Raw genomic sequence first — 23760 nt, 5'->3', positions numbered from 1 at the left:
CCTCTTTGAGCATCAACCTTTCTCATGCTGTATTCTTTGTCCACCCTGTCTCCTCATTTCACTATTTGTCTTGCACACATATTTGTTCTCTCATTCTCTATACTCATGCTATCCACTTCTCCATTCATAAGCACCAATTCAATCTCTCCTTTCTTACATGCTCTGAATCATTCTCTGCACTCATTACTCTCCCAGCAGCACTCTCTCCAAATGACTTACACCAAAACCATTCAAATGCACTCTATCACTCTTATACAGTTCAGTTGATCCTTCAAACTCATTCCACACATTAACAAGTTGCACTCCTTTCTCTTCATACATTTCCACTAACATATCATTCATAATCCTTGCTCTCTGCCTTTTTTTCCCCTTCTCAATAGTAGAAGAATGAAGAAAAATGAAATATTAGTGAAACAAAGGTTTAGACTGATTAATGCAGATTTTCAGAGACAAGCTATTTGGAAAGATAAACATCTAGACAAAAGATGTAAAAAAATGAAGAAAGTAACATCACAGAAAGAATAAGTTTCCTTCTTGTCTTTTTAGAAAGATTAATGAAGCTATAAAAAGTTTATTCCAAGATTGAGAACAATAAAAAAGTTGGGGAAAAAAATTTTGATGGGTTGGAAAGATTACGTAGAGAAATTGTATATGATGACATTTAGATGAATCTGAAAGGAGAGAATTCCCTGAGAAAACTATCATAATGAAAAGTGCAGTGATATGGAGTGTTGTTTTGTTATGGATCATGCTTGAAGCAACTCAGACTATCATGCCCATGTATTATGAGTGCTAACTGCATGTTCTTATGGCCAGTTTGCTACATTTTGCAGGATGAAAACTATATATTTCTGGAAGGAAAAATCCTACTACCTACACATGAGACTGGCTAACTCACCCACCTTCAGTTGAAAAGCCCTTATAAATGGTTTTTTACCCCCCAGATGGGATTTGAACCTAGGTCTTTCAAACCAATGAACATCACAAATACCAACTGAAAAAATTAGCACCAGTAATATGGGAAATGAACAGTTACCAAAAAGAGAAATCTCTTGGAGTTATGATAGAGAGTGTCAGTGGAATTGTTGAGAGCAGCTGAGGATGAAGTAGATACAGATATTAATGGAACTCTGTAAAGAGGTTTAGAAGAATATATACTGGCTAAATATTTGAAAAAAAAAGATACCAAACTGAAAATTATACAAGTATATGCCCAAACTATGGACCATCCAGATAAAGAGATAGAAGATTTCCATGAAACATTAGAATCCACATTCAATAATTCTAAAGAATTCTACATAATTATAATGGGTGATTTTAATGCAAAAATTGGAAGCAGAGATGACCATCTGAACTCCATCGGTAAATTTGGATTTGGACAGAGGAATGAAAGAGGAGAAAGACTTATTGAATTTGCAGAAGAAAATAACCTCTTTATTATGAACAGCTTTTTCAAGAAGAAAATCAACCGAAAATGGACAAACTTACAATGAAATAGACTTCATCCTCTCCAACAGAAGATATATAATATATAATACCGAAGTGCTTAATAGATTTAACACAGGAAGTGACCACAGACTAGTAAGGGCAAAAGTATGGATCAACAAAAAATGGGAACGGAATAAGCTCATAAGAAAAAAGTCCAATTTAGTGAATCTACAAAACCTCTACCACAATAAAAGCTGTTATAGAGAATCACTAAATGAACTAAAAAAAGTTAAACACAGCCACTACCATCGATGATGCTAATGAAATATTAACAAAATCTATCTTGAATTGTGCACTAGAAATAGGAGGTGTAAAAAGGCACCAAGGAGAGGAAAAACTAAGACAGGAAATCTTAGATCTGATGAAGAAAAGAAGAGATAAGAAAAGAGATTTGAATGACACCAATAAAGTAGAATATACAGAAATTTTTAAAACTATACGTAAAAGGATGAAACATGAACTTAGATCGTATAATATTAGGAAAATTAAAGAAAATAGAAAACAATAGTAATATGAAGGTCCTAAGATGAACATTATCAGTTGGAACAAAGGAAATAGCTGCTGTAAGAGGAAAAAATGGTGAACTGATAAAAAATAGAGATGCAATAATCAAAAGAATTCAGGAATTTTATACTGAACTCTATGAAGACTATTATATCTAAGTATAATATTAGGAAAATTAAAGAAACAATAGAAAACAATAGTAATATGAAGGTCCTAAGATGAACATTATCAGTTGGAACAAAGGAAATAACTGCTGTAAGAGGAAAAAATAGTGAACTGATAAAAAATAGAGATGCAATAATCAAAAGAATTCAGGAATTTTATACTGAATTCTATGAAGACAAAGGCCGAGACATCCAAGAATCATGTATGGATTACTCGAGTGAGGAAGAACATGATAGAAATGGCACTACGGGAAATGAAGAATGGAAAGGCCCCAGGAGAAGATGGAATTATGGTAGACTTCTTAAAACTGGGAGGAAGCCCTGTCATCAAACAGTTGAGTAAACTCTTCAATAAATGCCTAAAACACAGAAAAATTCCAAAAAATTGGAACAATTCACTTCTAATATTAATTTTTAAAAAGGACAATAAGGAAGGAATTAAAAATTACAGACCTATAAGCCTACTCCCCACCATATATAAAGTTTTCACAAAAATTATAAATAATAGAATAAAATCTAAACTAGAGGGAATGCAATCCTGTGAACAAGCTGGATTTAGGAAGAATTACAATACTTTGGATCATATTCACACATTAAGACAGCTCATTGAAAAATCAATTGAATACAATAAACCCTTATGTCTGACCTATATACACTATGAAAAAGCATTTCATTCAGTTAAAACACCTGCAACAATAAGAGCACTTGAAACCCAGAGAACTGAGAAACCATATATTGAAACACTAAAACATATTTACAATAATGTAACTTCTGTAATTAAATTATATAAAAACAGTGAAAAGTTCCCAATACAAAAAGGCATCCAGCAAGGCAATACCATATCTCCCAAATTATTTACAGCTGCACTAGAGGAAGTCTTTAGAAGTCTTAATTGGTAAACAAAAGGAATAAACATAAAAGGAGAAAGGCTGCATCATCTGAAATTTGCAGATGATATTGTTACATTCTGAATGAAGAACTTTAAAAAAAAAAAAGAAACAATTCATTCAGGATTTAACAAGTCAGAACAATCAGCTGAGAGAAAAAACTTGTACTCGAGCAGAAGAAATAAAGTACAAACTGTAAATAGAAATAGAATTACCTCCTTTTAGTAGAACTGTAAGACCATGTAAAGAACTTTGTGTATAAATTGGTATTATATGAATGCATCATGTATACACTGAATGGGTAAGTTAGATGTAAACAATAGTACAAAGGTCACGGGTGGGTGTGAGGCAATGACAATCTCGGAAAGCAACGAAAATTCATTTTCTGGAAGATGCTGCTCGAGATAACGCGATGTGCCGAAATTCCCACGGACGAAAGAATAACGGGCGGGAAAGATTGCAGAAAGTAAGAGGGTGCTAAAAAGGGGAGGGGGGGGGAGTGAAGGGAGAATAAAAAGGGTTTGCATCCCTTTCTCAAGGCTTTTTTTTTCACCTATTTTGCTGGATGATGATTCGACTTCTCCTGTGGACCGGTAGTTCCTGATGGTGTTTCTTGGCGATAGTACGATATCGGATGGTGCGCCTTTCCCTTCGATGTCTGAATTTCTGCCGGTACTACAGTGTGAGATGTCGGCATATGCTGTCTTCGCTCCTTCGCTGAAAGTTCTGACAGAATAATATCGCAGATGTATACCAGACCCGGCAGTAGAAATGACGATGGCCCATAACAGACTGAGAATAGACGAGGGAAAAATGCCAGGTGCAGAGCATAGCTTAATCTGATGACCACAGTGACCCACCACATGGATGTAGGCTTACATTTCCTACAGGAGATGTGCTTTGCATTAAGGTAAATATTAAGATTAGTGATCAGAGCTTATTCTACTTTTACCATGAGTTGCCTTGGTCTTGCACTACGTGCAGGGTCAGCTAGACTTGCAACACTTGCAGGGGCGCAAACTTGACTTGTTTGTCTGTTTGCTTACTTGGGAAATGGAGTAAAACCAGGTTTAAAATAGCTTGGTATCTTTAACATTTATTATACCCAAGGTAAAATACTTTCTACATTTATATCTCCTCCTGAGATTTTTATTTAATAAGGTTAAAACACCTTATGGTAACTTGTTCTGGTAAAATACTTATAAGCTCTGTATTGCTAAAATCTTGGTATTTCTAGCCTGGCTCCTGCTGATGAGACCTCAATAAAGGTCGAAACCAGTCTGGGTAGTAGCCCCCTTGCCTTTAATACAAAGCATAATACATCTCCTCCAGGAGATGTGCTTTGCATTAAGGGTAAATATTAAGATTAGTGATCAGAGCTTATTCTACTTTTACCATAAGTGCCTTGGTCTTGCACTACGTGTAGGGTCAGCTAGACTTGCAACATTTGCAACACTTGCAGGTGCAAACTTGACTTGTTTGTCTGTTTGCTTACTTGGGAAATGGAGTAAAACCAGATTTAAAATAGCTTGGTATCTTTAACATTTATTATACCAAAGGTAAAATACTTTCTACAGTTTGATTTAGCATGTCATTGAACTAATTAAAAGTGAGATTGGTCTACGTATATATGTCTTTAGATTCCAATAAATATGTTTTTTCTTCTATACCTGAGTTTTGCCTGTGATATGAACCAAAACTACCACTCATTAATCTGAACCATAGCTTGGGGGGGGGGGGGATTTGAAAGAAAGGTATAACATGTTGTTATAGAAGTTACGACTGCAAACCAGGATTTACTTAGCCACAGTAAAGCGTTTAATTTATGAGTTTTAGCACTAAATTTATTCGCCTATGTGCACCAAAAGTCTGGAAAAGTCTCCCTGAATAACAGTCCCCTCTATTCTAAGATATTGGCTGGCGCAGCTTTAAAAAATAAATTTGTCAATATCTGAAGAGGAGACGGCCCCAGAAATAAATTAGAGGATTCATTTCTTTTAGCAAGGAATAACCTTTAACAGTCAGGGTAAGCACGTGAGTAAAATTAGGAATCGGCTAGAGATATAAAATTTGCTTTCCTTATAGAATGAACACGTAAGAAGTAATACAGATATTAGAGTCAGGGAAACTTTGTAAGTCTTATAGTTATTGTAGAGAAGTAAATTCATAAAGGAAGTAAATTATTATAGGAAAAGTAACGACATAACAATGGCACAGACGACAATATTTAACAATATTGTCCTGATAGCAGATAATCTTGAAAGAAAGGCTAAATCAGCTAAATGAAGCCTCCAGAGAAATTAGATTAAAAATAAATAGAGAAAAAAACAAAAATAATGATGAATAAATACATAAACCATAGAACTATCAAAGTTGAAAACCATGAAATAGAACAAGTTACTTCATATGTATATTTGGGCCAATTGTTATCCTTTGAGCAGTGCCAAAGAAAAGAGATTGAACGAAGAATTCACCTTGGATGGATAGCTTATGGGAAAATGAGACACATATTCAGAAATGCCATCCCTATGAGTCTAAAAAGGAAAGCTTTGGACCAGTGCATACTTCCTGTCCTAACATATGGAGGAGAAACATGGACTTTAACAGAAGCCCTAAACAAAAAGCTGAGAACAACACAACATCGCATGGAAAGAAGTATGCTAAAAATAACATTAAGAGATAGGAAGACAAATATCTGGATAAGATCTCAAACAGGTGTTATGGATATTGTAAAATACATTAAACAGGCTAAGTGGAGATGGGCTGGCTATATTGCCAGATGCAGTGACGGGAGATGGACTAGAAAAACAACAGAGTGGAGACCAATGGATGGAGCAAGACTGAGAAGAAGGTGGAGAGATGAACTGGAACAAATTACAGGAGTGAGATGGATGGGAGAAGCAGAAAACCGAGTGATCTGGAAAATCATGGGGGGAGACCTTCGTCCAGCAGTGGACAGAACCAGAAGGTTAAAGAAGAAATATTTGAAAACATCAGTATTCATTTTCAATTCCAAAAAAAGTATAAATATAAGAAAAACATGAAAGTTACAAAATTACTGCATTAATTTCAGAGGCAAATCATGTTGCAATAAAAAAAAAAAGACCAGAACCATGTGTGCAACAACAGCATTCATCTGTTATAATGATTATAAAACAAACATTATAGTATACTGATTATAACGGACTGCACAACATGACAAGAATAATGGGAATACCTAAGTATCTAATTCTTTTAATCAGAGAGCTGTGTGACAACTAAGAAGCTTCAACAGGAACAATCTTTGAAGAAACACTGTTGGTATGGAGAAAGAGATGAGATAGGGTTGCATTTTGTTGTCCCATCTTTTCATATTTATAGTGAATATATATTACAAAAATAGCTGAAAATCATAGACCCAGAAGGAATTAAGCATGAATTTAAAAATATACATAATTTGAGATATTCAGATAACAACCCAGGCATGGCAGAAACTAAGGAAAGAAGGTTCTAGAATGGATCACTGGCAGTTATAAGGAAAAACAAGAAAAGCTGAGTTTAATTTAATTATTAGTAAAATAAAATGATGATTTCTGGCAGTTTTGGACAAGTTTATCTGATGGAGGGAGATAAAATGGAAGTGGATGAAAGTTATGATTTACTGGATTCCAGGATAAAAAATGCTGGGCATTATGAAGATCACATTAAAAAAAGGATAGCTATGGGGAAAAAAACTATTGTATGTCAAAGTCAACAAAAATTATGAAAGATAGTTCTAACTTTCATAGCCTTGTATAATAAATTTAGTTTAATCCTTTATCCAAGTGTGAGCAAACAAAGTTTACGCCTGAAAGTATCTTCAGGACTGGGGTAAGGTGGTACAACACCAAGGTACTCCTTGCTAAGGTGGAGCAAGCTACCAACACTCCTATCTCAGTATCTCCCATAATGCAAAACACATCGCCTTGCGGATATGTCTAATGTTATGCATTAAGGGAAGGGCCACAACCCAGACTAGTTTCAACCTTTATTGAGGTCTCTTCAGTGGGAACCAGGCCCAAGTAGAGATACCAGGCAGAAGCATTAGCAGGTCATCTCTACCTATAGGAGTTGCCAAATGGTGTGCCACCCTTTGTTAATAAATTACTCTGGATTTAGAGAAAGATGTTGAAAGTTTATTTTTCACTTGGTTAGAGTATAATAAATTTAGTTTAATCCTTTATCCAAGTGTGAGCAAACAAAGTTTGCGCCTGAAAGTATCTTCAGGACTGGTGTAAGGTGGTACAACACCAGGGCATTTCTTGCAAAGAGATGAGATGACCTGCTAATGCTTCTGCCTGGTATCTCCACTTGGGCCTGGCTCCCACTAAAGAGACCTCAATAAAGGTCGAAACTAGTCTGGGTTGTGGCCCTTCCCTTAATGCATAACATTAGACATATCTGCAAGGAGATGTGTTTTTCATTATGGGAGATACTGAGATAGGAGTGTTGGTAGCTTGCTCCACCTTTGCAAGGAGTGCCCTGGTGTTGTACCACCTTACCCCAGTCCTGAAGATACTTTCAGGTGCAAACTTTGTTTGCTCACACTTGGATAACGGATTAAACTAAATTTATTATACTCTAACCAAGTGAAAAATAAACTTTCAATTTCATAGCCTTGATATGAAAGTTAGAACTGTTAAAGCAATTGTCTTCAGTAGATGTATGGATGTGAAAACTGGACCATTAAAAAGAAAAACAGAAAGCAAATTGATTCATGTGAATTATGAAGAGGAGACTTATGGGAGATTAAGAATCCCGTGGACAGTAAGAATAACTAACAAAAAATGTTTTAGACAACACTAACTGTTAAATAGAAGTTAAAATACTTGAGACATATACACTTGTGTGCATGTCTCAAGTATTTTAAATATAATATAAAAATATAAAAATAAAATATAAAAATGGTTTATACACAAGTGTATAAACCATTGAAAAACACAACTGTGTTAGCAGAGCTAAGTATAGACAACAAAAAGGAAATCACTAATATGAAACTGTTGAAACAAGAGAGTGACAGAGATGGAGATCCTATGTTCACAATGAAAAAGTTAAAAAAAAAAAAAAAAAGTCTAGATAGAATATAACAAAAACAGCTGTGAACTTAGTATGGGCATTGTATGCAATTTAATTTCCAGCATGCCATAGAGATCTGCTGCAGTATACTAAATGAAAAAACATGGTCAACAAAATATTGATGAAACAACAAACATTTTGATCAGGTGGAATTATTTTTTCTCTTAGACATGCTACTATTCATTTAATATTTGATGTTGCTCAGAACACAAAGTGAGCCATTTTGCTATTTTTTATGTAAATCCCACTCCAAACTTCTCTCAAGCTTTGGTGCAGTATAGGACCTTGGTACTTTTCTAATTAATTCTTAATGAAGAAATTAAAAAGGCCTGTTTTATCATAATGAAGAAATTTAATGTGTCATTTTTGTTCATCTTTTCTTATTTTGGATTGTGCATCCTGTTTCCCCAATGTAGAGGAAATTTATCTACCACCTGAAATATTTACAAGCACTCATCCACAGGGTGATTCAAACTCAGTCTATTGATTGTAGAAAAAACATATTATCCCTTTGGCCAACAAAGTCAGCAATACTGTATTACTTCAATTTTGAAAATGTCAATGTTCTCTATGATATTTTTTATTCTTTTTTATTTTATGGAGAAATTGTACCTATAAAAGCAATACTTTCACATGCAACATGATATTTCAAGCACTACTAATATCTAAGAGCAAAATTATTGCTATTTCCTTTTATTTATTATATTTTTTAAGCAATATACCATAACCACACATATCCGATTTGAATATGGATATCTATGATTTTGTTTTTTAATATCAGTTTTTTTATTTGAATAAGTAAATAGATTTCTTTCAAGATAATGAATAATAACACCTATATAGGATTTCAATAACCAAGAAAATTAATCCCAGCCAAAAAATGTATTAGATTTGAAACCAAATCTAATAGTCCAAATTCAAAATGAATAATTTAATTAATGAAGACACTGGAGATCCTGAAATCCTAAACATGTTACAGAGTTCCTTGTTTACTAGTATGATTCCTGTTTTTTTTGAAAAGGCCTGTTAATACTGACAAAATGTCATTAAGTGCTTTATTTCACTAAATCTGTGCATATAATTAATATATCCCCAAACAAGTAAACTCAAACTGGTAAAGCTTATTATGAGTTCTTCATTATCATCAAATTCCTGATATGTACCATAAAAGAGTGTACAAGATAGTATGATAGTAATAATGTAAACTTTTCATGTAGTACTAGATTCATATCAATCCTTCAAACATAGCCTGTTACCTGTCAGGACTACAATACTGTCACATCATTTTGGCCTTTTTCTAGGTCTTTTTCCTGGCATCAAGCCACCTGTTTTGGTAACTTTTCCTCTCCCATTAAATGATCATACCACATTAGATTACCTCTACTCACAAATTCCTGAATGGTAACAATATCAAATTTAATTACACTACACAAGAAATTATATTCTTAAATTAATACTGTCCTAAAAAAAGTAAAACAATTTAATAAATTAATGATTAGTTTCCTACATTCCTATTATGTATTTCAGGTTGATATAATAAACACAAACATGAAGAAGTATTAACATGGAGAATTCTGAAAAATAAAACTGTCATTTTTTAATTCATTCAACACATAATAGATGTTGAATATAGGAATGAGATATCATTGGTACATGCTGACTTATTATGAACTTTCAATATGCTTTCTTCTTTTTCAGGACTGCCTCTAACTTCCTGAGTTTTTTCTTCCTGGAGACTAGTTTACTTCATACCTTCCATCCTAACTGAATTATTCAGTATTCTTTCAGATTCTGCCAGTCAGTTGGTGAGTCTCCAAGATTTTTTTCTCACTTCAAAATTCATTTTTAATTGAATAACTTTTATATATTTTAGTCTACAGTATACCTCTGAAAGCTGCTTGACTGATTCTTTTTAAGACTTTTGAATATATTTTTGTTTTCAATATGAAATTCCTTATCCTGATCAAACCTAAATGGTGATCACTTCTCATTTCAAATCCCCTGTATACTCTTATGTTCTGAGCCAGCATGAATATATCACTGTCAACAGCAATACAGTTAATGAGACTTTTACTAGTTCCTAGGTATAATGATTTATATAATTATAAATGAAACAAATTAAATGCAAAAAAAAAAAAAAAAAAAAGGAATCTTTCAAAAAAACTTTTAAAAGAAAAAAGAAAATATTAAGTGATTACTTACATTACTATGTGGACTGACCCAATAAGCAATTCCTCTGGTTAAGAATGGCCAATCTAATGGTTCAGAACTATACATATGATCTTGAACATTTTCTTGATTCACAGATAACATTTTGTACTACAACAGAAAATGTTATCAATGCAAAATCAAAACCAAAAGATTTGTGAATCAAACTAACACTATATGAACTGAATAATTACCATTTCAATATTATTGCTTATTTCTTCTTTCTGAAGTTGTTTTACTGAGGTGATTTTGCATATATTGCATGAGAGTGCATAGGAAAACCAGAGCACAACAGCAATTTACTTATATCTACTAACTCAGGATCTGCAACCTGCTTCCTCAGTATAAAAATGTTTAATTAAAAGATTTTAAATATATAGAGCATTAACTACATCATTCAAAATGTTAAAAAAAAAAAAAAAATTATAGATCACTGCTGGTGAAACAAAATTCCCTATAAACTGTCTTGTACCTCCTCATTTAATTTCATTGTTCATCCATCTCACTCCTATTATATTTATTTGCTTAACTCATTGTATGCAATTATTCATTGTTTGTATTAGATGCATACTGCCCTGTCATCTCCATGCACTGTCAACAGCTTTTATGCACAATTCACCAACCCAATGTACTGATGCTAGTTGACTATAGAGCTTCTCATAATCACCTACCTTATAGGTCCACATATAGACCTTCTCAACAACAACACTTTCCTGTCTGGCTACCTTCTGAATCAATACCTCATGGTCACTCTCAGCAACAGGTGGCAGCAATAATACCTCATTCACAACCATATCCTGTGAGTATATTCTCAAATCCAACACTGATAAATCTTGTGTTGCTTCCATCACATGCTACTTTAGATAGTTATTCTGCAGGAACTCAACAAATTCACTCTCCTTGTTACCACAGTTGACCATGTTGGCTGAGTAGTTAGTGTATCTGCTCTTCAGCCAAGAGGCTGTGGGTTCAAGTCCCACCAGGGGCATGGATGTTTGCAACTGTCCTGTTAACTCTTTGTGAAAAGAGCATCTGAGATCCTACCATTTCTTCTAGCAGAAGGCTTCACTCCCAAAACACAATGAGGTATGGGAGTGACCACACAGTGTCATAATAACGTCACACGTGAAAAACTAACCTGTTACCATATGCAATCTCTTTTTTCCAATTCATATTCCTATAATTAAATCTCCCATTAGGATCATCTTCCTTTTACTTACCCAACTAATTTGCCTAAACATTTCACAATTGGTGCTCTCCACATTCCCTAGCCTATAATAACATCCTATTAGATATACTATTCCGTTGATCGCAATTTCACACCAAACAGCTTCAAAATCTGTTATTTCATACTGTTATTTTCCACTTCCACTCTTGAAGGACACAATTCCTCTGCTATCATTAACAGTACTCCCTTCCTATCTTTTTGGAAAATTCTATGTGCTACCATTTCTAGTCCTAACAGTATATCATCCTTAGTCAACCAAGTTCCACTTATACCAATTATGTATAAGTAAAAACTCAGCACCTTTATTTCTGACCCTCAATACATTCTCCACTCTTTGAAGCCACCCCACCAACACCACTGCTCCATACTCTCTCTCTGCTATAGTACACCTTTGTTCTGACCATCACCATTTCTCTGATTCTGATTGTGAATTTCATTCATATCCTTATCATCCTCATCATTTTATATTGCATCACTCTGCCCTGCCATAATCACTTCCTCACCTTTGTATTCTTCTTCTAACTTTACTTCCACAATCTGCTTCTCAACCTCTATCTGACCTTTAGCAATACTAATTTCGTATGAACCCTGTGCACTCTTAATAAACAACAATCACTCGATATGACTAGCACTAAACCCATCAGCTTTGAACCATTGTTTCAAAAAAATTGTTTCATTTGAACCAAGGTTATTCTTCATAGTCATTCTTCTTCTTACTTGCCACACAACAAAAGAATTCTTTGGCCTGCTTGGCTATTCATTATCTAATTTTGCCTTCCTTACCATACTGGTCATGAGTTTGAAGTTGAAAGTTTATTTTTCACTTGGTTAGACTATAATAAATTTAGTTTAATCCTTTATCCAAGTGTGAGCAAACAAAGTTTGCATCTGAAAGTATCTTCAGGGCTGGGGGTAAGTTGGTACAACACCGGGCAACTCATTGCAAAGGTGGAGCAAGCTAACATCACTCCTATCTCAGTATCTCCCATAATGCAAAACACATCTCCTTGCAGATATATATAATGTTATGCATTAAGGGAAGGGCCACAACCCAGACTAGTTTGACCTTTATTGAGGTCTCTTCAGTGGGAGCCAGGCCCAAGTGGAGACACCAGGCAGAAGCATTAGCAAGGTCATCTCTACCTATAGGAGTTGCCAAACGGTGTGCCACCTTTTTATTAAATTACTCTGGATTTAGAGAAAGACGTTGAAAGTTTATTTTTCACTTGGTTAGACTATAATAAATTTAGTTTAATTCTTTATCCAAGTGTGAGCAAACAAAGTTTGCACCTGAAAGTATCTTCAGGACTGGGGTAAGTTGGTACAACACCGGGCAACTCGTTGCAAAGGTGGAGCAAGTTAACATCACTCCTATCTCAGTATCTCCCATAATGCAAAACCCATCTCCTTGCGGATGTGTTGTACCAACTTACCCCCAGTCCTGAAGATACTTTCAGGTGCAAACTTTGTTTGCTCACACTTGGATAAAGGATTAAACTAAATTTATTATAGTCTAACCAAGTGAAAAATAAACTTTTAACATCTTTCTCTAAATCCAGAGTAATATAATAAAAAGGTGGCACACTGTTTGGCAACTCCTATAGGTAGAGATGACCTTGCTAATACTTCTGCCTGGTATCTCCACTTGGGCCTGGCTCCCACCGAAGAGACTTCAATAAAGGTCGAAACTAGTCTGGGTAGTGACCCTTCCCTTAATGCATAACATTATACATATCTGCAAGGAGATGTGTTTTGCATTATGGGAGATACTAAGATAGGAATGATGTTAGCTTGCTCCACCTTTGCAACGAGTTGCCTGGTGTTGTACCAACTTACCCCCAGTCTTGAAGATACTTTCAGGTGCAAACTTTGTTTGCTCACACTTGGATAAAGGATTAAACTAAATTTATTATTATGGTCATGAGTTTGCAGACCACCTTTCTCATTATATACACTCCACAGCATATTTTCTTTTTCTGAGGCTACCACTTATTGATATTATTCATCCTTGTAACTCCTATCTGATTAACCCTCCTTACTTTAAGTACACAATTTAATATAGCTTTTCTTAGATGTCCCTTAATATATTTTCATAAATCATATATTTTGTCTTATTAACCTTGATCTCACACCAGACTATTTCAAATACCCCCCCCCCTCCTGCTTATCTCCTATTCTTTTTGGTTGCAATTCATCTGCTATCATCAGCAGTATCTCTCCTCCATCCTATCTTCTCTATCTTCCCTGAAAATACTGAATCCTTCACATTCAATACTTGAAACAACATCATCTGCTGTTTGCCATGTCTCACTAATGCCTATAACGTTTGGCAAGTTGCAATAACCAATGTCAAAAACTCTTCCCTCTTGTTCCTAATAATACTTTTGGCATTAGTATATAGAAACTGCAGCATCCCTTTAGTCCTCCAACCACCTTCCTGAATTGACTACCCCCATTCAATATTTTTGCTTGAGAGACTAGATTCCACACTTGGTCATTCTTACATTCATTCACCTAATGGATGCCTTCTCACACATTCACTTGCATCCACCTTGATTGCTAACGTTTTCCTGAATTTTGTGCTTCAGTATGCTTGGTGAACAAAGCTCTCTCTCTTTCTCTCTCTTTAGACACCAGAACCATTTAGATGCAGTCCATCAGATTCAAACAAATCCTTCTTTCCTTCAAACACAGGCCATAGGTCCACAAATTCTACACCATTCTTTCTGCACAACCTACATATTGATTTGTTTGCTATCAATGCCCTCCTCCTCAATTTGCCTTTATCAACTAGGTATTCTATAGAATAACCATGAAAATTACATTTAATCATTTAATGAATACTTTTTAAGTATGTAGAGTACATAAAACATTTTTCAACCAAAATTTACTCTTAGGTATGTGCTAATGATTGTGGATGTGTCAAGCTCTGAAAATCAGTTGATCATTTCCTTCTATATTTGCAGTCATTGCTTATATGGCAGTTGGACCTTTTTAATTAATCAAAATCAAAAGGTGAGATTTAAAAATTATACATGGCAGACCAAGGCACAGCCAAAGTCAGGTGTGAAAAGAACAAATCAGGATATTGAAAATATATTGACGGATGCAGGATAATACCACAAGTAAATGAGTAAGCCATTGCAATTCTTCCAATTTATGAAAAAAAAAAATATTATACCACTAAGGTACCAAAAGGACTCCTTATGAAGAAACGTTCGGTGTTGCACCAAAGGTAGGGTTATCTTCTTCAATATTATCTAAAGATATATTTGAGAGTAAAAAAGAAAATTTTTTAAAATATTCCTCATCTTTTATATTCTCAAATATATCTTTAGACAATACTGAAGTAGATAACTGTACCTTCAGTGCAGTGCTGCTCATTGCTTCTTAGGAAATTCTTTTAACAAAGTTTTGGAAAGCACTCAAAATAAAAACTTTTTCTGGTAAAGAAGACCACCAAGAAGAAAACTTTGAAATTTCTACAGTAGATACAAATATAAATGAAAATGTGGGAATAGAAACATGCAAATTCTACCAAAATGACATGCTTTGTCTTAAAGCATGCACACCAGCATATATTTGCATTGAGTGCAAACTGCCAATGCATGCATGAAATATGTGGATTAGATTTAATGAGGAGCTGATGGGATTGACTCAACACAGTGTATTTTTTGCAATGAAAATAAAACTATTTTAAAAGGAGAACAGGCAAAAGAAAGTTAAAATTTACAAGGGGAAAAAATTTCCAAAGTAGATCATGGAAAAGGTAATGCTTGCTTTGTACCAGATATTGTACTTGAAAACAGCGAAAGATGATTTTAATGAATTGGACACTAAGAATGGAATAATAAAACAATTCTACGAAGGTAACAATCTGGTGTTTGTGGAGAAAAACATATTTTCTTTGAAGAAGTGCTACCAGAAAAAGTATTCTCTTCAAATGTTATTACAGCAAGTTAGGTATCAACTGGTACAGGTCAGGATTTTATGAAATGTGCAAATAAGCAAAGGTATCAGACTACAAATGTATGTGTGAGTGAAAAGAAATACTTTGTGCAATTTTAAATGCAATTATATTTCATTATGTGCAAATAATCAATCTTTTCATACTATTTACATTAATATACTATTTTTCTAATACATTCATCTGTATTCATTGGATTTATAAATTTATGACAGTGAAAATCTTTATTTTAGAAATATAAAAGACTATTGTATCATTCTGACAACCAATATTTATTTGTTATATACATTAACTAAAATTACTTATTCTAGAGAATACCAAGGTATTTCATAAATTATCTAGATAGAATAAGAAATAAAATTCTTATTTCATACCGTAATAAAAATGACTCATGACCCATTATTCTATATAATAATTCACTTTAATGTAAAGTATATAATGACATTATATACTTTAATGTCAACATATATATAAAATAGATTGCTTGTTATAATGTGGATATATTATATGTTCTTATATAAAACAGTGCTAATGTTTTATCTATGAATATTCACAGATTCAGAGATCAGAACAGTACATTTAGTAGTCTGTAATGAAGAAATATTTAAAGAGCCAAAGGTAATAAAATTAAATTAAAACTGAATTAAACTGAGCAAATAGTTTTATGTAATGCAGATTTAAGGCAGTGAGTAACATAACAATTCAGTTTCAAATTTAGTTTAAGAAATTGAAGATCAATAGTTAAATATAATACAAAAAAAAATATGTCTTTAGAGTGAATTATATCACAAAATTAACATTACATAATTGTGTTCAAACTTTCTAGACTTCTACATCCACATGATTATAGAAGTCTAGAAAACAAATGAATTGTTTTTTCCATTTCACAACAATAAACAGTACAGACTTGAAAACCTTGGGAATAGTATAAACAAGATGGCTGTATGACAGCAGGCAGAAGAGTGTTTCCCCCTTCTGAAGGAATTTCAGAATAAATATCCATTTTTGTTTGTATTGTAAGGACAAAGAAGATCATAAATGGTAGCCACTTTTTATTTTAATAAAGAAACAGAATAATGTTATAAGTGTAATGTTGATGAATTAAAAAATGCCAGAAATCAGCTAAGTCAATGTATTTTATTTATTTTTTAAGAGAAAAATGAGTTTTTGATATGTTTCTTTAATACCTTCTGAACTGCAAATAGAATGAAATATATCATTTTCAGTACATACAATAATGTCTGTACATTAACTGCACAGATCATATATTACATATTCATGAATGGAAGAGGACATTATTGTATGTGCTAAGAATGATATATATACTTCATTCTATTCATAGAAAATACTCTACAAATAACCTGCTTATCCATCATATGATTTTTTTGTATACACAAACATATAATAGAAATGATTTTACCTGAAGTTCCCACATTTTCTCAAAGAAGGACAGCTGAGTTGGCTGTAGAGGTACAAATTCTGCCATACCCATTTCTCTTTCTCTTTCTTTTTGATCTGATTCTGCAAATTGGAATTTAAGAAAAAACAATTTTTATATTCTAAAAGGTGATAAAACAGGTGACTAAATAAATACAGTAATAAACTAAAATGTCAGATGCAACAATGCTTTAGTTATTATGACAGGCTTCATATTTCTTCAACAAATGAAATGTTATATATGAAAAAAAAAAGAAAAAAAAAGAAGTCTTAGCCTCATCATGCAGAAGTCTCCACCACACCACAGCATAAATGGCATATGTAAAAGATGTTTTAACTTATTGCATATGATTTTGTGCATATATTATGGAAATTCAATTCAGTTTGATATAAACATAATGTTTGTATATTTCACCCAATCAATATAAAAATGAATTCTGTCGAAATCTGTTGGATATAAAGAATCAAATATCCTGTAACACAATCAGTCCTATGCAACAGTATTTCATACCTCAGACCTTTTCCACAGTACTAATGAACCATCACCATCATTGAGATTTGTACTGGCTCACAGAACTGCTACAATTAAGCTTTGGCATGAAAGTATATGCTAAAATTTAATATCTGTGTATCTGAGTACCTATATATATCAGGTTATATTATCCTATTTAACAAATCTGTTACATGTTTTCAAGTCTTTACCCAAATTAAATTTTACACAATAAATGAATTTCGCTGCTTAATGTGAGACTACACCTTGCTTACTGGATTAACAACGAAAGCTTCAGAAAGTTCCATGTATGGTCTCTATAGTACAGTTTCTGGATTATCTAATTTCTGATCTAACCATATTACAGTAAACTCTCGATTTTACGGACCTCGATTTAATGGACTTCGGATTTAACGGACAAAATTTCCGGTCCATATGTCATGTTAAAATTAACATCCTGTTAATTTTAAAATGCTTTTAGCCAAGAATTGCTTATAAATAAATTAACAGGTTATCTTTTGTTATTAATTTCATGTTATTTTTAACAAATTTTGGTGAATAAGCCATCATATGTTGGAAAAAACTGTAGTAATTTAGCCGACATAAATGAGTCACTGCTCATAAAACATGTTCAGCGAATGATAAGCATGTGATCACACCAATCACACTATAATTGGTTCTTTTGTCACGTGGCATGACTTTCTACAGCAGTTTTAACACGTGCCAGCCGATATTCCAACGTGCACAAAGCCACGCCCAGAGTGTACATTTGTTTACTTGCGGTGAATAGTTTATGTACATATGCATTTCATAGACCTATTCAACATAAATTTAAAATTAGATATTTATGAATGGTAAAACACATCTTTGTAACCCTAACCTTAAAATATGGACAAACAGAAAAGAGTTAATTTAACGTTAAATCAAAAATTAGAAGTCATACAAAAGTTTCTACATAAGTAAAAACATGTAAATTAGATAATTTGTCAATTTTTTTTACATACGCATTCAGAAAATCTACTTTATTATATAACGGACACCTCCTCGGCCAAATTAGTCCGTTATATCGAGGTTTTACTGTACTAATGTACTACAAGTTTATAACTGGTTGTGAATGAGATTCACCTAAAACAAAATAAAGAAATAATAATAATATGCATCAAACTATCAACCAATCATATCTCAGGAGTGGTGGTAAAGATTTTGGAAAAATTGGTAGGGGATTACATTCAGAAATGGGTTGACATTCAATCTCTACTTTGCAATGAACAGCATGGGTTTACTAAAAGAAGGTCATGTTTTAGCAACTTGCTCACATTCTATAATGATGTTACCATTGAACTAGACAAGGAGAATGGATACACCATGATACTTTTGAATTTTGCTAAGGCTTTTGACAGAATGCAGCATGGAAGACTGTTGAATAAATTGGAGAATATGGGTTTGGATTATAAAATATTAGCATGGAGGCTGACTGACAGATATCAAAAAGCAATATATGGGAGGGGATGTGAGACTGCAAGATTTAAGGTAACTGGTGGTGAACCACAAAGATCAATCCTTGGTCCACTGTTATTCAATCTGTGCATTAATGATATTGGGAAGGATCTGACAGGCAACATACAGCTATTTGCTGATGAAGCAAAGATAGGTAGGGTAATCAGAAATGCTGCTGATATACAGTACTTGCAGAATGATTTGAATAGGCTGGAATTGTGAGCCTGGAAAAATAGATGTCATTTCAATGCCAGTAAATGAAAGGTCATGCACTTTGTGATTAGATATCCAATGTCCTATGATGTTGGTGGGATTATGCTAAAAGAAACTGATCAGGCTAAGGGCCATGTAGCAAAGAGTGCAAATACAACTGAAACGATAATTGCAGTGCTAAAACGAACTTTCACATGTAAAGATAAGGATGTTATTTGGCCTCTTTACAAGACCTTAATAAAACCTCACTTGGATTATTGTGTGCAGCTCTGGTCTGGTCTCCATTGTGATTCTGATACAGTGAAGAGAGTGCATTTTGGAATACTGAATATGGAAACAGATTGAGAATTTGTAGATTGCAGACACTAGCAAAGAGGAGAAAGAGGATGATATGATTGAGACTTACAAACTTCTAAAAGGGTCATACAGGATTTCAGTTTATAGAATTTTTCATTTTATGGTGGGTGGGGGAAAGTACCCACCCACCATAAAATAAAAGTCCAATGGCAATCCATTCCAATCATGCACCTCCCTATGAGAATGAATGCTACTAAGAAGAGGGTGAGGGCTAGATTTTACTCTCATAGGGTGGTGCATGATTGCAATGGATGTTGTGTGCAAGTAATGTGAATGAATTCAAGAATAAGTATGATAGCTGGCACGTATGGCCTCCCATGATGAGTCTCTGACTCCCTGGAGTTCTCTCTTAATAATAATAATAATTCAAAAAATAAATGCTATGATAAATTTGGTATACAAATCAACAATAAAAAGACAATGAAAACAAGTAGTTATATGGAAAACATTAAGTGTACTTTCAGTAGTGAATATATAAGAAACAGGTTATTTTAGCTATTTAAGCATGATTTTTAATGTAGACATCAAACCAGTCATAGAATGAGATAACAAAATAAACAAATCTGGTATGTCAGTTAGCCAGATGAATACATTTATGAGGAATAAGAGAGAAGTTGGTAAAATCACTTAACTAGTAGCATACGAAACCACACTAAAACTAATTTTAATGTAGGGATCTGAGAGATGGATCAGAAATAAAACAGTTAAATAAAAAAAAAAACTGAAGCCAAAAATGTGAGAGGTTTTTTGGGGGGGGGGGGGGGGGCTAAGGAAGCAAACAGATGGCATGAATTACAAAAACTAAAAGAACTTCATTTTATTATCAAAGATCAACTTTTTCGTTTTATATATGTTAGCTGCTTGCTTTCCCTAATGATTTGAATATTTTCTTCACTTCTTCCATAGGAGAGCCTCCTAGAGGACCATATCCATTTCTCCATTTTGAAGTTTGCACATATTACTTGAACTTGCCTTTCCATAGAGCATAACACTGTACACACCTGAAAGATGTATGCTTTGCATTATGGGATATTAAGGCAATTAATATGAAGTTATTAGCCTCTATATACCAGTAGCCTTGTCATGAAGATATTTCACAACACCACACATGAAGAAATTGACCTTCATGTGTGGTGTTGAATGCTATTACTACTCCATCCTTTCCTTCACTGTCATTACCCAAATATAACATACTTCTCTATTTATTATTTAATAGCATCTCACTGTTTTATTCTTTGTGTTAGTAACACCAATTATGTCCACTTGGTACATTTCCAGTTCTTCTGCATGTCTGATTTCTTCTTCATTGATACTCCTTATGTTCATGGTTCCTATCGTCAGTTCTTCTGATGTTGTAGATAATATTATAAATATCATGGTGTAATATTATAAATGCCTTTGAAAGATTACTAAATGAAACAAGCAGTGTCATCATGGTGGTAGAAAACACTCAACAGGAATATACACATATTCCTGTTGAGTGTTTAATAATAATAAGTCAGGAATATACACATACTCATACTTGAAGTATAAAAAAGCCATCAAAAACCAGAAATGTGGAAAGGGAGCTGGAGTTGATGATATTCTACCAGAAATGCTTCAATATGGAGGTATAAAAGTTTTAAAGGGCTGCAATGGATAATTCATAAGCACTGGTCAGAGGATCAAATTCTAAAAAACTGAAGTAGAGCTGGCATAGTACCCATCAATCAAAATGAAAATAAAACTGAATATGAGAACTGCAGAGGTATTTCCCTACTGAGTGTTTCTAGTAAGATTTATGCAGGTATGCTTGAGAAATAGCTAAGAAAAATTGTGGAAGGGAAGCACAGTGAAGAACAAACTGGATTCAGATGAAATTAAAGATGTGAAGAAATTATATTTTTGTTTAATCCTTTATCCAAGTGTAAGCAAAAAGTTTGCACATGAAGTATCTTGACAACTAGGTTACTTGTATATAGAGGCTAATGACTTCGCATTAATTGCCTTAGGTATCCCATAATGCAAAGCACACATCCTTTCTGGTGTGTGTGTACTATTCATTATGAGAAGGGCCACTACCCAGACCAGTTTCAATCTTTTCAGTGGGAGCCACATCCACTGTGGTCGAAAGTTCAAAGGTTCAGATTGGCCTGGGTATTGGCCTTTCCATAAAGCTTAACGTTGTACACACCTGAAAGGATTTATGCTTTGCATTACTGGGATACTAAGGCAATTAACCCTCTCATGCATGAATTTTTATATTCGTTTATAAAAAATTATAATGGCATGATACAGTACCATTTAATTTTACAGTATTACCATGAATTCATTAATTTTACTAAATTTGTGTCCTGTATATATAAAAAATGATGTCCTCATCTGAGGACATCAAGCACTAACGCCAACAGATCTACGGACATATTTCTATGGAAATGACTTAGACTAAGGAATTTATTTTCATTGAAAGACATTACAAGCTAACAGATTATAAACAATTTATATTTTGCTGAAACACTGCATGAATTTCCAGACAGATTGGAACCTCACATCTACCACAGATGTATCTTGTTTTACTCTTGCAATGTACATCTCTGCAACGATTGGCATTAGCACCTGTTGTCTTCTTTGGGAAGTGTCCACCGCCATCAAAACGTTTCTCATGTGGCACAGAGTGAGTTTTGCATTTCTTTAGTGCTGGTGGTGTCTGACTTGAAGGGTATCCTCGTTTCTTTGTACCTAGCTGAGCTAAACCTTGATATATCAAAGCAGTTGCCACTCTTGATTTGAATTCCAACAAATCCAATTTTTCTTTTTCTTCCCATTTCCAAATGATCTGTGCATTACAAACAAGTACATTCAACATATGGTAAAAAATTCTCATATACCATCATTTGTTCCTGGTATCATTTTAATACAAAGCCACAAGAGAGTCCATAAGGTCCACTCCACCCATATGTTTGTTATAAACAGCTATGGTGCGAGGTAGTGAAATTTCAATATACTTTTTTTCTTTTCGGCTGAACCTCTGACATACACTGACAGGCTCCTTTCCTAAGTAGCTAGATACCACATATACTTTTGAGTTATCGACCCATCTAGTGACAGTAATGCCATCAGAGGACGTGGTAATTGACATATTTCATCCCATCTTCTGCAAATCTTTTCATTTTTCAGTTTCTTGTCAGCACCTTGAAGTCAATTTCTTCTGCATGTACCCAAATAATAAATATCATCTTCCTTCAGTTTCTTAATTAGGGGGATGCTTATGAAGAAGTTGTCTGTGTATATCTTGAAGTTCTTACCAGCAAGATCATGACAAAGCCTAAGTACTACATTTTTCACTTGCATTGAATGCGTCTGAATTTAGTCTTCCAGGATCTGCACCTACATCAAGTTCAAAACAATATACATAGCCTAAAATGTATATATTTTTACATTTATATAATATATGTATATATGTATATATAATACCCTCACCCACATTTTGAAACCCCATTTTTTTTTGGTTTCTTAGGTAAGTGCTGTGTGAGTTATGAATGTCCCTTGAATGGAATCATCATCTCATCTACACTCTGAAATTCTTCTGAGCTGACAGCAGCATGGATTGTTTCATGAAACTTTTGCAGCACTGGTCTTATACGTATTGCTTTGTCTTTATTGTTAGTAGGTATTGTGTCTGAATCAACAAAATGCAAATATCGCTTTATGCCCTCCCATCTGTTCACTGACATAGCATCAGCTATAACATCCATGCACAGTCCATGTTCAGAAGACCAATACTGCCTTACACATGGGTATTTTATGTATATCATGACAAGTACAATTCCAAGGTAAATTTTGAGTTCAGTCACAGTAAGTGCTAAATTATCTTTGCCTTTATGGCATGCATACAGATTAGTTTGTTTCACAATTTCATCCATCAATTCATTTGGAAACAGCTGTGAAAAATAATCTACAGGGCTCTCTCTCCGTGAATATTTACTTGGTGTTTTCCTCTAAATCGTGGTTCAGTACTGGGATTATCTTTCTTGCTAAACCACACTGGTTGTCTCTGCAATGACATATGACCAGCAACAGCTGTATTTTGCACACTAGCTAGACTTTGAATGTTGCAAGTCTGACTAACAGGGAAAGGACACTGAACATAACTGTCTTCACTTGAACTGTCACTCTCTGTAGGATCATTTTGTGGCTGCTGGTATGTGGTATGTAGGATCATCATCAGAATCATGCAGCTCCAAATC

General features: G+C 33.9%; 1 protein-coding gene across 1 annotated transcript in view; it reads right to left on the bottom strand.

Annotated features, from left to right (window-relative positions):
• rt (Protein O-mannosyltransferase rt) overlaps window positions 1-23760 on the bottom strand; it is a 375338-nt gene that overhangs the window by 59855 nt on the left and 291723 nt on the right. Inside the window, exons 16-17 of the mRNA XM_090396396.1 lie at window positions 16961-17061; window positions 10340-10456 (exon numbers count right to left, since the gene is read on the bottom strand). Of these exons, the coding sequence (XP_090252522.1) occupies window positions 10340-10456; window positions 16961-17061 (218 nt within the window). The remainder of the gene's footprint in view (window positions 1-10339; window positions 10457-16960; window positions 17062-23760) is intronic.

Source organism: Typopeltis vanoorti, chromosome 8, assembly GCF_054136105.1.
Source record: "Typopeltis vanoorti isolate ZY-2024b chromosome 8, IOZ_Tvanoo_1.0, whole genome shotgun sequence".
In the NCBI taxonomy this organism is placed as follows: domain Eukaryota; kingdom Metazoa; phylum Arthropoda; class Arachnida; order Uropygi; family Thelyphonidae; genus Typopeltis; species Typopeltis vanoorti.
The sequence above is the reverse complement of the archived record's forward strand: the minus strand, read 5'-3'. Positions and strand labels throughout refer to the sequence as shown.